This window comes from Malus sylvestris, chromosome 6 (genome assembly GCF_916048215.2).
Source record: "Malus sylvestris chromosome 6, drMalSylv7.2, whole genome shotgun sequence".
Taxonomy (NCBI): domain Eukaryota; kingdom Viridiplantae; phylum Streptophyta; class Magnoliopsida; order Rosales; family Rosaceae; genus Malus; species Malus sylvestris.
The window spans coordinates 30,916,601-30,929,247 of record NC_062265.1 but is presented as its reverse complement, the minus strand read 5'-3'; the positions used below and the strand labels follow the sequence as shown (position 1 = coordinate 30,929,247).

At 37.6% G+C, this 12,647-nt stretch overlaps 2 protein-coding genes across 2 annotated transcripts; both read right to left on the bottom strand.

The window, feature by feature from the left end:
- Positions 1-235: 235 nt before the first annotated feature.
- LOC126625976 (uncharacterized) lies at positions 236-2,720 on the bottom strand. The gene is made up of 2 exons (XM_050295114.1): positions 2,000-2,720; positions 236-1,010 (listed from the first exon to the last, which is right to left on the bottom strand). Exons 1-2 carry the CDS (start codon positions 2,620-2,622, stop codon positions 563-565), a joined length of 1,071 nt encoding a protein of 356 aa, XP_050151071.1. The 5' UTR covers positions 2,623-2,720; the 3' UTR covers positions 236-562.
- A 1,862-nt stretch (positions 2,721-4,582) lies between these two features.
- LOC126625972 (calcium-dependent protein kinase 10-like) lies at positions 4,583-8,865 on the bottom strand. Its single transcript, XM_050295111.1, has 8 exons — positions 8,211-8,865; positions 7,764-8,109; positions 7,485-7,628; positions 7,203-7,355; positions 5,949-6,064; positions 5,658-5,825; positions 5,329-5,559; positions 4,583-5,190 (listed from the first exon to the last, which is right to left on the bottom strand). Exons 1-8 carry the CDS (start codon positions 8,526-8,528, stop codon positions 5,017-5,019), a joined length of 1,650 nt encoding a protein of 549 aa, XP_050151068.1. The 5' UTR covers positions 8,529-8,865; the 3' UTR covers positions 4,583-5,016.
- Between the last annotated feature and the right edge of the window lie 3,782 nt (positions 8,866-12,647).

Genomic DNA, 12,647 nt, shown 5'->3' with positions numbered 1-12,647 from the left:
TAACTTCAAATAAAATGAAAAAAAAAAATTTAATCACCAAAAAAATGTTTAATCAATTTAAAAAAAATGTTTAGTCTAAAAAAAATTAAAAACGAAGCGCCTATATTAAAACATTCCGAGAAAAAAACAAAAAAAAAACACAAATTTGTTTGTAAAGGAAAGCTAACCTGACAAAAGGCAGGAACAAAATTGAGTGCAACTCAAAATAATGGCCGAAAATGCTAAGAATCCCCCAAAACGTCAAATTTAACCATTCGATTTCAACAAGTGAGCAACTCACTTTACTTTCTAATCAAAATCCAAGCATATTTTCAAGGCATATAGAATGCAAATCAAATGAAAAAATTAATGAACTGAACCAAAAAATGACATTAATCAACTCCCTCGTGCCGCACGACGCATCCAAATTCCAAATGCAGGTTGCAGGAGCCCTTGCTAAAACAGTGTCCGTGGCTCTTCCTTTCTCACCCCAGAAAGCTTCTAGTATTCACAATCTTCAAATAGCATACACGTAACGTATTGTATTTACATTATTGTCAACCATGAGATCCATCGTTGGCAGTCATAATGAAACTCCTCCCAGAACTCTTTTCAGATCAGATTTCTGTTCTGTGGTAAGCCTTGAAGGATACTTGACATCAAACTTGATTCTCAAATTTCCCTTTTTTCCAGGTTCTTTTGAGATCGGCATTCCCTCATTTGGTACCACCATTTCAGCTCCGGGTTTGATGATATCAGTCAACGGGATCATGAGATTCCGTCCATCTAGGGTGGTAAGGTCAAGAGTCTTGCCAGTGAGTGCCTCCAGCAGTGTTATCTCCTGGTTGACCACCAGGTCATTACTGTCCCTCTTGTAAAGTGCGTGTGGTTTCTCGTCTACAATAAAAATTAGATCCGCTGGAATCACACCTTGCTCTTGGTTACCCTTCTCAGGGAAGGTGATCTTTGTGCCCTTCTTCCAACCTGGTCTGATCTCAATGGTCAAAATCTCCTCCACAGTCCGAACCTTACTGCAAGGAATTAATCATGCATCAGGCCAAAGTTAACAAAAGCCGAATGCTTACTGAAAATTACATACTCTTGCAGACGTTTAACAGGGAAAAGGAAAATAGATACAGAAACGGCTTCACTAGATTTATCCATTTTCTGATAAGTAATATGTATTAAACTTTATATACGTCATTACATAATGGCTAGTCACCTACAAACTTCAAAACAAAAAAAGGTTGTGCATCACCAGCTTTACTTCTCTAATCGCATTACAGGGGATAAGTAGTTTTCACTTTTGGTACAAGATTGCTCATATAACATGAATAACACTTTGACCTTTCCTCGAACGGCAACATCAAGGCTTTATTTCAATAATTACAGATATGACTGATTGCAAGATGCTCCAAACATCTGATTACATAAGCAAGCCCAGGTAGCTCTCGATCTTGCAGATCAAATAATCAGTGAGATGAAAAGTAGGAAAGGTAAGAGATAAACAATGCGGCTATAGATGTTCACGCTAAATTTCCCACCAATCACCCACCAATCACAAACATATCTGGAAGGTGTTCCATTTACTAATTTCCCACAACAAAACCAACTCAATATACTAAACCAACAAGTTTCCAAGTTGTTCACGCTAAATTTGATTTAACGAGTGCCTTTACGTGACTATATATGCGGCATCCAAATCCAAATGTGAAAACCACACAATACACTTGTTTACACTTTATTACTGCTAGTCTTCCACTCTACTTATGAAAGATTAATACAAACGTCATACATTATTCAAAACATTTCGCAATCGGGTAACCTATCAAAGGGAAAGATTAAGGCTTGACTAACAACACTAACATTTCTAAAGAAAGAAAGACTAACCAAATACCAATTGGCATTGCAAATATAAGAAAACAAGAAGAACAAGATAAAGATAGGGGCTTTTGCTTTAAATTAAAGAAAATAAAGAATTGGGAAATGAAAGATTGATAGTGCAGTAGAGTAAAATTACCCAGCACCAACGGCATCGTAGACGTTTCTGGAAATCTTCATCTTCTTCTTGACACCCTTGTAGAGCTCCTCCAAGCTGCAGGGCAACAAATTCTCAACCGCATTGGCCTTCCTCGCAGGCGCAGCCCCACTGGGTCCCGCAAACTCTGGCCCACCACCATTGGACGTCCTAAAGAACCCATCTCTATACCTCCCTCCGCCCCCAATCCCGCCTCCGTCGCCATCGGATCCAAAAATCTCGGCGTAAATGTCCTCGGCGTCCCTGGGACTGAACGTGAACGACGACGTATTCGGGTGTGCGTGGCGCTGGTTGTTGTGGTTGGCGTAGTAGTGGTGGCCCGAAGCGGCGGAGGAGCGGGCGGAGGAGGAAGAAGAGGGAGGCGGAAGTTGCCCCGATTTCAGAGCCTCCTCGCCGTAGAGGTCGTAGATCTGGCGCTTGGCGGGGTCGCTGAGGACGTCGTAGGCCTCGGAGATTTGCTTGAACTTGGCCTCCGCCTCCGGCCGCTTCCCGGCGGGGTTCTTGTCCGGGTGCCAAATCATGGCGAGCCGCTTGTAGGCCTTCTTCAGGTCGTCCTCGCTCGCGTTCCGATTAACTTTCAGTATGTTGTAGTAGTCCACCCCCATTGCCGCCGCTGCTATTCGGATTCGGGTTTTCGAATTTTCGAACTTTCTGTGGTGCGTTTTCTGGATTTCGTTATTTTCCGTTATGATTTGGGAAGAGTACCCGCCGGGGACGATATCATGGGGAGTATAAGGTGGGTCCCAATTAATTAAGGGGAAATGGTTTAATAATGATTAATTAATTGAAACTTTAATAAAAACCACATTTTTATACTAAAAAATCAATTCTGGTAGCATTTACTTTATCCTTTATTATTTTCATTATCGTTAAGCTCTTTTGATTAGTTTTTCTTTAAGTAATTGGAATGATTGTGTTAATAAGCTTTTTTGTAAAAAAAATTTGTGCCTACTCCCGAAATAAATATTTTGAGATGAATTTGAAATGATTAGAGATGATATTGTAATGTGTGTAGCTCAATTTGTGGTTGACAATGATATGATATTGTAATATATCTTTGAACCACGACAAGTTGTTCAAAAATACAACCAGCAGTTCTTTAAAGTAAATAATTGAAGGTATTCAATTCGGCATTTTATAAGCTGTGAATCTGTTTGATTGTGTTCACATGTAGTGTGCAGCTCCCACTAGCCTCTTCTAGGTCCGAAGGGGTGGATAAACATAGTTCGCCACCAATTGTTTTCTTTTCGAAAAAAAAATATATATATATATATATCTTTGTTATCTTTTTTTGGTCTCACGCCTGCACATGGTTATAGTCGTCCACGAGACAAAAATATGCAAGAATTAAAATACTTAATGGACAAGAATCCTATTTAAGAACTAAAATAATCATCAAGAATAAATAAGTCAATCGAATAATATTTTTATTACACCTCTATTATAACTTCTTTAAAATTAAAAAATCAGTTTGATCTCGATGATATAACTTTAAAGAGATTTGATTGTTTATGAATTAATACACAAAAAATAAAAATATGATATTGTGATAGTGTTGGATTAGCTCTTAGTTAATGTGCAAAAGAAACCGCACATTTATAAATAATATTATTCATTCGATCCGACGGTCGAGAATTAAAAGAACTACATAAAAAATATAAATAAGTACGTAGATTGTGCCATCCTATTTTAAACATAATAAGTATGAAAAAAAAACAATATAATGGTTTTTACTTTTCAAACATAATTCTTTATGATAAATAAAAAAACATAATTAATAAATCCATAAAAAAGGTTTTGAGCTGAGCTGAGTGGAGCCCTTACAATAGTGGGGCCCAAACAGATTTCCAGAATATCATCAAGCGCCTTCTGGTGAATATCTTTGTGATTTGGGTTGAGTATAATTTAGAGGTGAATTAAGTACACAATATTAATATTTTAAGGGATATAATTATCTTTTTATAATCGTCACTCAATACTAGGGTATGATGGTATTTCTTTTAGCTTAAAAGTGAGGTCTTAGATTCGAATCTCGTGAATGACGAATTCGATACCAGATTAGGCTGCTCATTGTGTGGCTTGACCGAATTCCCTATCCCCTCAGTGTAAAAATATCGATGTACTCATAAAAAAAAACATTTATTTTTTTATAGCCCAGCACACCAAATGTCATAATACAATTTATTTGCATAACAACCATCATTAGCATTAAAAACGTAAGAATGCGACAAGTAGGTCATAGAAAATTTTCAATATATCAAAAAAAGGACTAGCACACTTAATATCTTAATACAAATGGTTGGATGCTTAAAATAAAAAAATTTCAATTACTTGTATTATAACACTTCATGTACAGACCGTGTTCTCATCATGCCAAAAAATCTCTGGTAGGGTCATTGCAAAAGCCAAATTCAATGGATTAACTAACTAACGAAATATGACTTTCGTACACCTGTTTTCTTGCATGTACATTTTTAACCCTTAGATTGAATAATCTAAATGAGAATCAACGCACGAATATTAAACAAAGACGTGCATAAGGAGAAAAGAGGCGTGCACAAATCATTTTCGCGAAGATGACACAGCAAATCAGGATCACTTTTAACAAATACCAAAAATGAGAACACCCTCAAAGCCCACAAGGTCAATGAAGAAACAAATCGCTTGCCATCCAATTTAGTGAGCAAACCATCAAACACAAAATGATGTAGGTATGACAAATATACAAGTGTAGTTGACAGGTACAACACGATGGGAGAACTACGTACTACGTATGTATACACGAGCCTCGATGATACCGACAAACATGCAGTCCTTGAAGCCACAAGCTAACAACCTACCGATAAGTCAAGCCAATGGAGTCCGAGAGGATTGATTGATTCGGTATCTGCCCTCAAATCTCAGTTGACAAAACCCCATCTGCCGCGATTTTCAGGTGTATCGACAGTAAAAGAGAAGTATCCCGCGGCAAGCATGCACAATCTAAATAAGAACAGGAGTTACACGGCAATGGCTTGACCAGTTAGCCCGTCGTGAAGCTGCAAGGAACCATCTTTCATAAGGTTGAGGCTTAAACTCTTGAATCGCTCCCTTGAATACTGTCGAGATGCCTTTCTCCAATCAGTTCCCGTTTTCATCATCGCAACAAACTCCTCATAACTGATGCGTCCATCCTGATGATTCGCAAGAACGAACAATAAATTATAACATATGGGGCAATCGTACAAGAATACTGGAAACACAGGATGTAAGGAGCAAGTCCAGTATAAATGTTACGTTATGAACAAATAAAAAAGGCTCGAAAGTCAAACCTTGTCAGTGTCGACCTCACGCATGATGTCATTCAGCACCTCAATATCAGTTTCACCTGATTCATCTCGTAAACCTTCCCTTAGCTCACCTAATTCAATATATCCACTTCCATCTTTATCAAAGAACACGAATGCTCTGTGTAGATGCTCATCGTTCTCCAGCTTCTGCAAGTGAATTGTTACTGCTGCAAACTCTCCGTAGTCCAGAACGCCATTCCCATCAACATCAGCCTATAGAAAGAAAAGTAACACAGAAGACATCGTTTTGTTTGTTAAATGAAAAATGAAACACAAAAACTCCGGTAATGATTTAAAACCGCAGAACTCACCACTTCCATCAACATCTTAATCTCCGGTTCAGCCAATTGTGAACCAACTTTGCGGAGCCCCAACTTCAACTCCTCATATGTTATTTTGCCATTTTTGTCAGTGTCCATCAACGTAAACATGTCTTTGATTACTTCAACTTCTTTAATAGATAAGTGTTCTGCGATCACCTACAGTATTTGATTGGAAGAAAAATAAACCCCAAATGTTAAATACTGCGTGAATCACACATCGTTGAAATAGTAGCCAATATTTCAGCTGATATACATAAAGTAATGGTTACTGATGCTTACCCTTAGGGCCTTCTTTTTGAATCTATTCATTACTGAGAACTGCTTGAGTCTCGGCCTCACTATATCTCCTAATGGAACGTTTGGAGCTTTCTTCGCATTTTGTAGCCATGGATGTTCTGTAATCACAAAACACAAAGCAAAATTCAGTTCACTCATTTAACAAAATGCAAGTTATGTTGCAGAGCTAGTCAAACTTGACGTGCCAAAAAACAGACAAATTTTCAGTTTCTTTCTAGTTTAAGTCAAATTCATGGCACACTGATATGCACAAAAAATGGGTTCCGCCCTTTTGGTCAAAACCGAAAACATTCTCATATAACCTTGACTGAAACTCTAAATCAAATAGGAAATACAATGGCAAACTCTAAATCAAATAGGAAATACAATGGCAAGGTAGCAAGGGTAAATTAGGTTAAACTGATTTTTGCTTCAAAAGACATTTCTGTCAATCTAGCTGCTTATTTGAATCTCTACTATTGGACCCATCTCACTGAAAAAAGTTTCAAGTGAAGAAATCAACGAAGTGTTTATATCCCCCCACCCAAGCCAATTTACCAATCTAAATCAGTTAAAATCCAAGTGATTGTCATAAAGTCACAAACTTTACAGTACAGCCAAACGCCAGAGGTCCAGAGGAGGAAATGAAACAACAAACTCCAACAACAAAACAGAAACCTCAGCTTAAAAGAATAAATTAAGGTTCAAAAAACATAGATAAATGCTAGTGATCGGATATAAAACTGATAACTGGAGATTAAGGAAAGCTTCCAATCAGCAACTCTAGTTTCAGTAGCTCGCACTAATAAATAAATCAGCTGGTTCCCTGTCTTATCCTTTAATTCCCGCCCTACTCACCGTTGAAATGATATTATGGAAAGATAAAATACGCCTTTCACCAGTTGCATTATGATATTTTGAACCAGAATTGCTACTATACATGATCTTGTTAATACATTGTTTTCATCAATGACTTCTCTTCTTTTACTCCAACATTTATTTATTGCGTAGGAGGTCCGAGTTGTTTGATGGTTACTAAGGATTTGTGAAAACGATTATAATGCCCGTTCTTGTAACACCCTATTCATAGAACAAAAAACCCTTATTAATTCGTGAGGTATTTGGTAAAAAGATGAGGTGAATAATCATCCATCACACCGATTAACGCAATGATATTGCTATCTAAATGTTGAAGCGTGAACAACTATGCAACTCTCTTGAAATGGCATCAGGTAAAGATTCAGCGACGAGACTTACCAAGCACCTCTTGTGCGGTCAAGCGTTTTCTGGGATCCGGCTCCAGCATCTGCCGAACAAGGCTTTTAGCACTGTCCGAAATCTGAGGCCAAGGTTCCCTCTTGAAATCAATCACCCCCCTCAAGATTGCAAGAGCCACACCCTGTTCAGACTCTGTTGCAAAAATTTCAACAAGGAAAACCAATGTTACACTCCCAATCCCAAACCAAAATCAGAACCGCCCAGATAATGAAAAACCAACCGGTTTTAAACATATTTCGAGAGCTGAATTCACTAGAATACCTGCCCAAAATGGAGGAACCCCACACAACAAAATGTAAAGTATCACTCCAGCGCTCCATATATCAACCTCCGGTCCATAATTTCGTTTCAAAACCTCCGGTGCCATGTAGTACGGACTACCCACAATCTCCATAAACTTCTCCCCTAAACCCCCACACAAACAAAACCAAAATCAAAATCCACAAAATTCAATCAAAGCCCACATAAAATCAAACAAATCCGTAAAAACTCAAAACCCGAAAATCCATCAAAAAATTCAACGAAATCCCAGAAAAGTACCAGGCTTGAAGAACACAGAGAGCCCAAAGTCGATGGCTTTAAGAGGAGCGTGCTCCTTCTTGTTCGAGAACAGAAAGTTTTCAGGCTTCAAGTCCCTGTGCATAACCCCATTAGCATGGCACATCCTCACCACCTCCGCCACCGTCCTGGCGACGTTCGCCGCCGCCCGCTCACTGTAATGCCCTCTGGCCACAATCCTATCGAAAAGCTCGCCGCCCTCGCAGAGCTCCATGACCAAATGAACGTTCTCGTTGTCCTCGTACGTCGCTTTCAGCTTCACTATGTTCGGGTGCTCCGGCAGCGTCGACATTATCGCCACCTCCCGCCGCACATCCTCTATATCCACCTGAACCAAACACAAAAAACCCAAGTTACAAAAAATACCACCAAAATCAAGACGAAGTTTCGGATTTCTCCGACTTCAGCTCTGTGCGCCATCGTGAATACCGCCGTTCGAAGCTTGCGTTTCGATATGGACTTGCAGGCGAGTGCCTGCTTTGTCTCGCGGTCCGTGCACAGATACGTGATGCCGAACTCGCCCCGACCCAGTTCCCGACCCAGCACGTACTTGTCGCCGATCCGGGTCCGGTGGCCAAGTGGAATCACGTCCTTGAGAACTCGGATCGGAGCCGGGGATTCGGCCGGGTCGTCGGAAAACGGGTTGGACCGCCGCTCCCGGGCCTTCTTCTTGTTTTTATCGCCGCTGGAACTCTTGTCGTCGCCGCTGACGACGTCAGCTCTCACGCAGACGTTGCAGTTCCCCATGGCCGCGCACCAAAACTCTGCGTTTCAGATACCTCAAAATTTAGTCGTCTACTTCTTCCAGCAGAAAGGCGCGAGCTTTACAGAGAAGAAAGCGAAGGGGACAAAGAAGGAGGAACAAGGTTGCTCCCTTTGGCTTTATACCGAAACGGTGCGTTAAAGGGAGGCGGTGGTGAGTCGCGGTGGTGCCGCCGGGAGCACGTGACAGGTGGGTGTGAGAGAGAGAGAGAGAGAGAGAGAGGAGAGAGAGAACGCGGGATAATCAGAGGAGGAATGAAATGAAACTGAAAAACTGGGGCTTTTTTAAAAAATAAAATTTAAATGTTTTTCTTCGGGGGGTTTAATTTCCCGGAAATTGGAGACTTGTTTTTCGGAAGAATGGATAGGATATTAATGACACAAAAATTGGAGGCGTCTCAAATAATGACTTCAATTACTAATGACTAATCTTAACATAATTTTTTAGACGAATCTGATCGTAAAATTGAGTTATGTTAAAAGAATCACACACAAATAACAAAATATGAAATCCCTATGCAACTACTAATATATATCGACATTAAACTTTACATGTTTATATTGAAAACCACATTTAAAACAACTCGCCTATTGCAAACCTACAAAGCTCTCCGATAATGAAACAAGAAATCAAATCAAATTCGCACCATGTTTTTAAAATTATTTCAAAGAATATATTTTATGAATTTCTGATCGAAACTATGGTTGAAACAACTAATTGACTCTTCTATAACGAGATTGGAAAATACATCAAACTCGAGCTTCTGGTTAACTAATTAAACTGAGTTGATTAGAAGTTCATATTTAAGCTTTATCTTTTAGCTACCAACTACTTCACATGACTGGCTCTTAAATAATATACCAACTAAACTTGAGATTAACAATTGCTTAAAGATAAGGAAGGTAATTGTGATTATAATAATTCCCCAAATAATCTCATCCGTTGATGTGTGGAGGGTTCGAATCCAACGGACACTAGCTGTTGAATTGGGTTCACTGGTTGGCAGGTTGGAATCCGCGCGAGGACTATGAATGTTTGACTTGGTCAGCAGTCCAATGTATTTGGTCTTCAACCCAAATTAATTAAAATAAAATTATTAGGACTTAATTAATTACGATTATCTTTTTCGTCCGTTACAATTGGCGCGCTAAGGCAGGTTCCGCGCACAAAAAGATTTTTTTTCCAAAAATATAAATAAACAATTCCATCGTTTAAAGAAAAATTTTAATTTACCAGAAACATAGATTGGTATATTAAGTGTCATTATACGAGTGGTTGAATACTTGAAAAAAAAAAATATAATCACTTGTATGATAACGCTTTATGTACCGAAAAATGTTTTTGGTACACATCCGTCGTTGTTTGAAGCTATAGAACATGGGACTAAAATAATGCCGGCATTCTTCCTCTGTTGATATAATTTCCACGATTGTGTCTAGAACTTATATGAGGCTTACTTTTGACATTCTATGTCTGTTGGTGACTGTATATTTTAGATTTTCACGCAAACGAGAGACGTATTTGTTTCTGACCACCTATTTAATGGTTGAAAACAATGCGGCTTAAGCCAAAAAGTCATTAAAATTTTCCATATCCAAACAATGAATTGCCCCAGTATGAATGAGTGCTTATTCTAGTGGTAACAAAAGTTTAAATAAATACCAAGCTTTTGAGTGTTGATAAAGTTTTTGATCCGTCATAATAAATTAATATTGAACTCGTAAAAGTCAAAGCTTTTGAGTGTCGATAAAGTTTTCGATCCGTCATAATAAATTAATATTGAACTCGCGTATATTACTAAGTACTACTATGTAACAAGGTGTTTCGAGAGTTGAAATGGGATTTGGCATTAGGGTTTGAGCTATGACAAACTTCGAGTTCGATTTCCTCAATGTAAAAAAATGAATCTAAAGTACAAAACTAAGGGTTCGATTTATGAGATAAATTGAAATAAAATTATGGATATGAACTTGTTGAAGAATTATATATGGAAATCATGAGGGGAAGGAAGAAAGGTGTGGAAATAATAAGGTGGTGACTTGGTCAACATGGAGAAGTCATTCAAAGCCCACACAAATGGAAAACTTAAGATTCCACCATCGAAGTCAACAAAATGATGGCATCCATATCATCTTTCTAAAAGGAAAGCTTACTATATTGTTAGTTTTTTCTCCTCCCGAAACAAGGGAAGAGAGATCATTTTTGGATCCATTTCATCAAATCATTTTCATCAAATCATTTTCATCAATCAATTCGTATTCTTTAAATTTGATCTAATGGTTAAAATTATTATAAGTTTTAAAGTAAGCCCTTATTTTTAACTGTTGAATTAAATTTTAAAAGTTCGAATTAGTTAATGGAGAGAATTTGGTGGAAGGGATCCGGTCATTTCCCTCCGGATCCCTTCCCCCAAACAAGCTCTTCCTTTCCCCCAAAATAAAAGTTCCGTTCTCTTAAACGTCAGGGTTCAAGAAAATCGTAGCCACCGTCTATTCAACATTAGTTTAACAGTGAAGAAAAAATACAACAATTAAAAATTAAATAGCTACTTACCGTAAGATTAAGATTGAACCGTTGATGGTCATGATTTTCTTGACCATCGGATTTAGGAGAACGTGTCTCCTTAAGGTAATTAGCAGAGGAAAGTAGTCCAAGTAGAAAACCAATCACGATCACTTTTGTTCCAGTAAAAACCCAAGTAAATAAAAGTGCTTTTCAAGTTTTACCTCATGTTATTCTTTTCATACTAGTTAATGATATGTTTGGATGTGCTTTTAAAATAATTGAAAGTGTTTTTAGATAAAATATTTTTGAATTCCAAAATAATTTAAAGTGTTTTCTGCAAGAAACACCACTTATTTGCTTATTCCAAAAAGTATTTTAAATTTTTTTTTCGGTATTTACTTGCATTTTTACTAATGATTAGCTCTAAAAACATTTTCACCAAAACGTTCTCAGTTATTTTAAAAACACATCCAAACGAGCTCTGAATTACCTATAAATAAATATAGTTGAATAATTAACCAAATATTAGTTGGGGAGGGGATTGTTGGGTCGCGATATCGTCTTAATTTTAGTCTTTGAGAAAATAGTGTGTTGAATTTGACTTGTGCTTTCAGGTTTTTAGTCAAGTGTTCCACTTCTACATATGTTCTTGCTAATTAAATACATCTTAGCTAAGTTTCCTTGTGATATCTTTAACATGTGGTCCATTTTATACGTGACATGTGCAAATTGATTTAGAAGGCTAAGTATTTTCCACGACACAATGTGCTTTCTCATTCATGCACGAATTAATGAAGACTATAAATGTCTTCCGTTTACGAATAAAACTTGTCTAATATCCCTGGCTGTATGCAATAAGTTAGAATTCTTATGCTCAAGGTTTCGTTTATCTTATGCATGAATAATATCATACATAAGTTGGCATAAAGGAGACCATGACGAGCCTGATCGAACCTGTTTGAAACAAGGGAGACCATGACAAGGCAGGTGAAGAACTTTAGGATTCTCTCGTCTTCAAATCCTCTCCCCTTCACTACCATCCTCTCTCACTTTCCTTTTTGTCTCTTTCTGTCTATAAAAAAGTCAATACAAGATATTGATGTGAATTAGTCGTGACTATTCAAATAGGACGAGATGGAAGGAAATGATAATTTAAAAGAGAGAGACTAGTACTCCAAAAATATAGTGCATTATGTTGCTAGATTACCTATCAAACATTGTCATTAAATAAAATAAAAACACTACCAAAATTGTGTTTTCATCAAAATAATGGTAAATTTTAACACAAAAATGCTCCGATGGCCATATTTTTATACCAAATTAGTATATTTTATTGTATAACAATTATTGTGTACATGTCATATCAATTAACGAGTTTATGGGGAGGGGGTGAGTTTAGTCTCACAATAGGCTAATAATAATGTGGTTTAAACTCGCATTTGACGCTTACAAATGACAATAAATATCACTAGATCGTAGTATTAAGTGGTGAGTTTATCTTATTTAAATATTAACTTTATACATCATTAAGTTGCCAATGTTACACAATAATGTGGCATCGCTAACATTAATCTTCATGCACTTTAGATTATACGTAT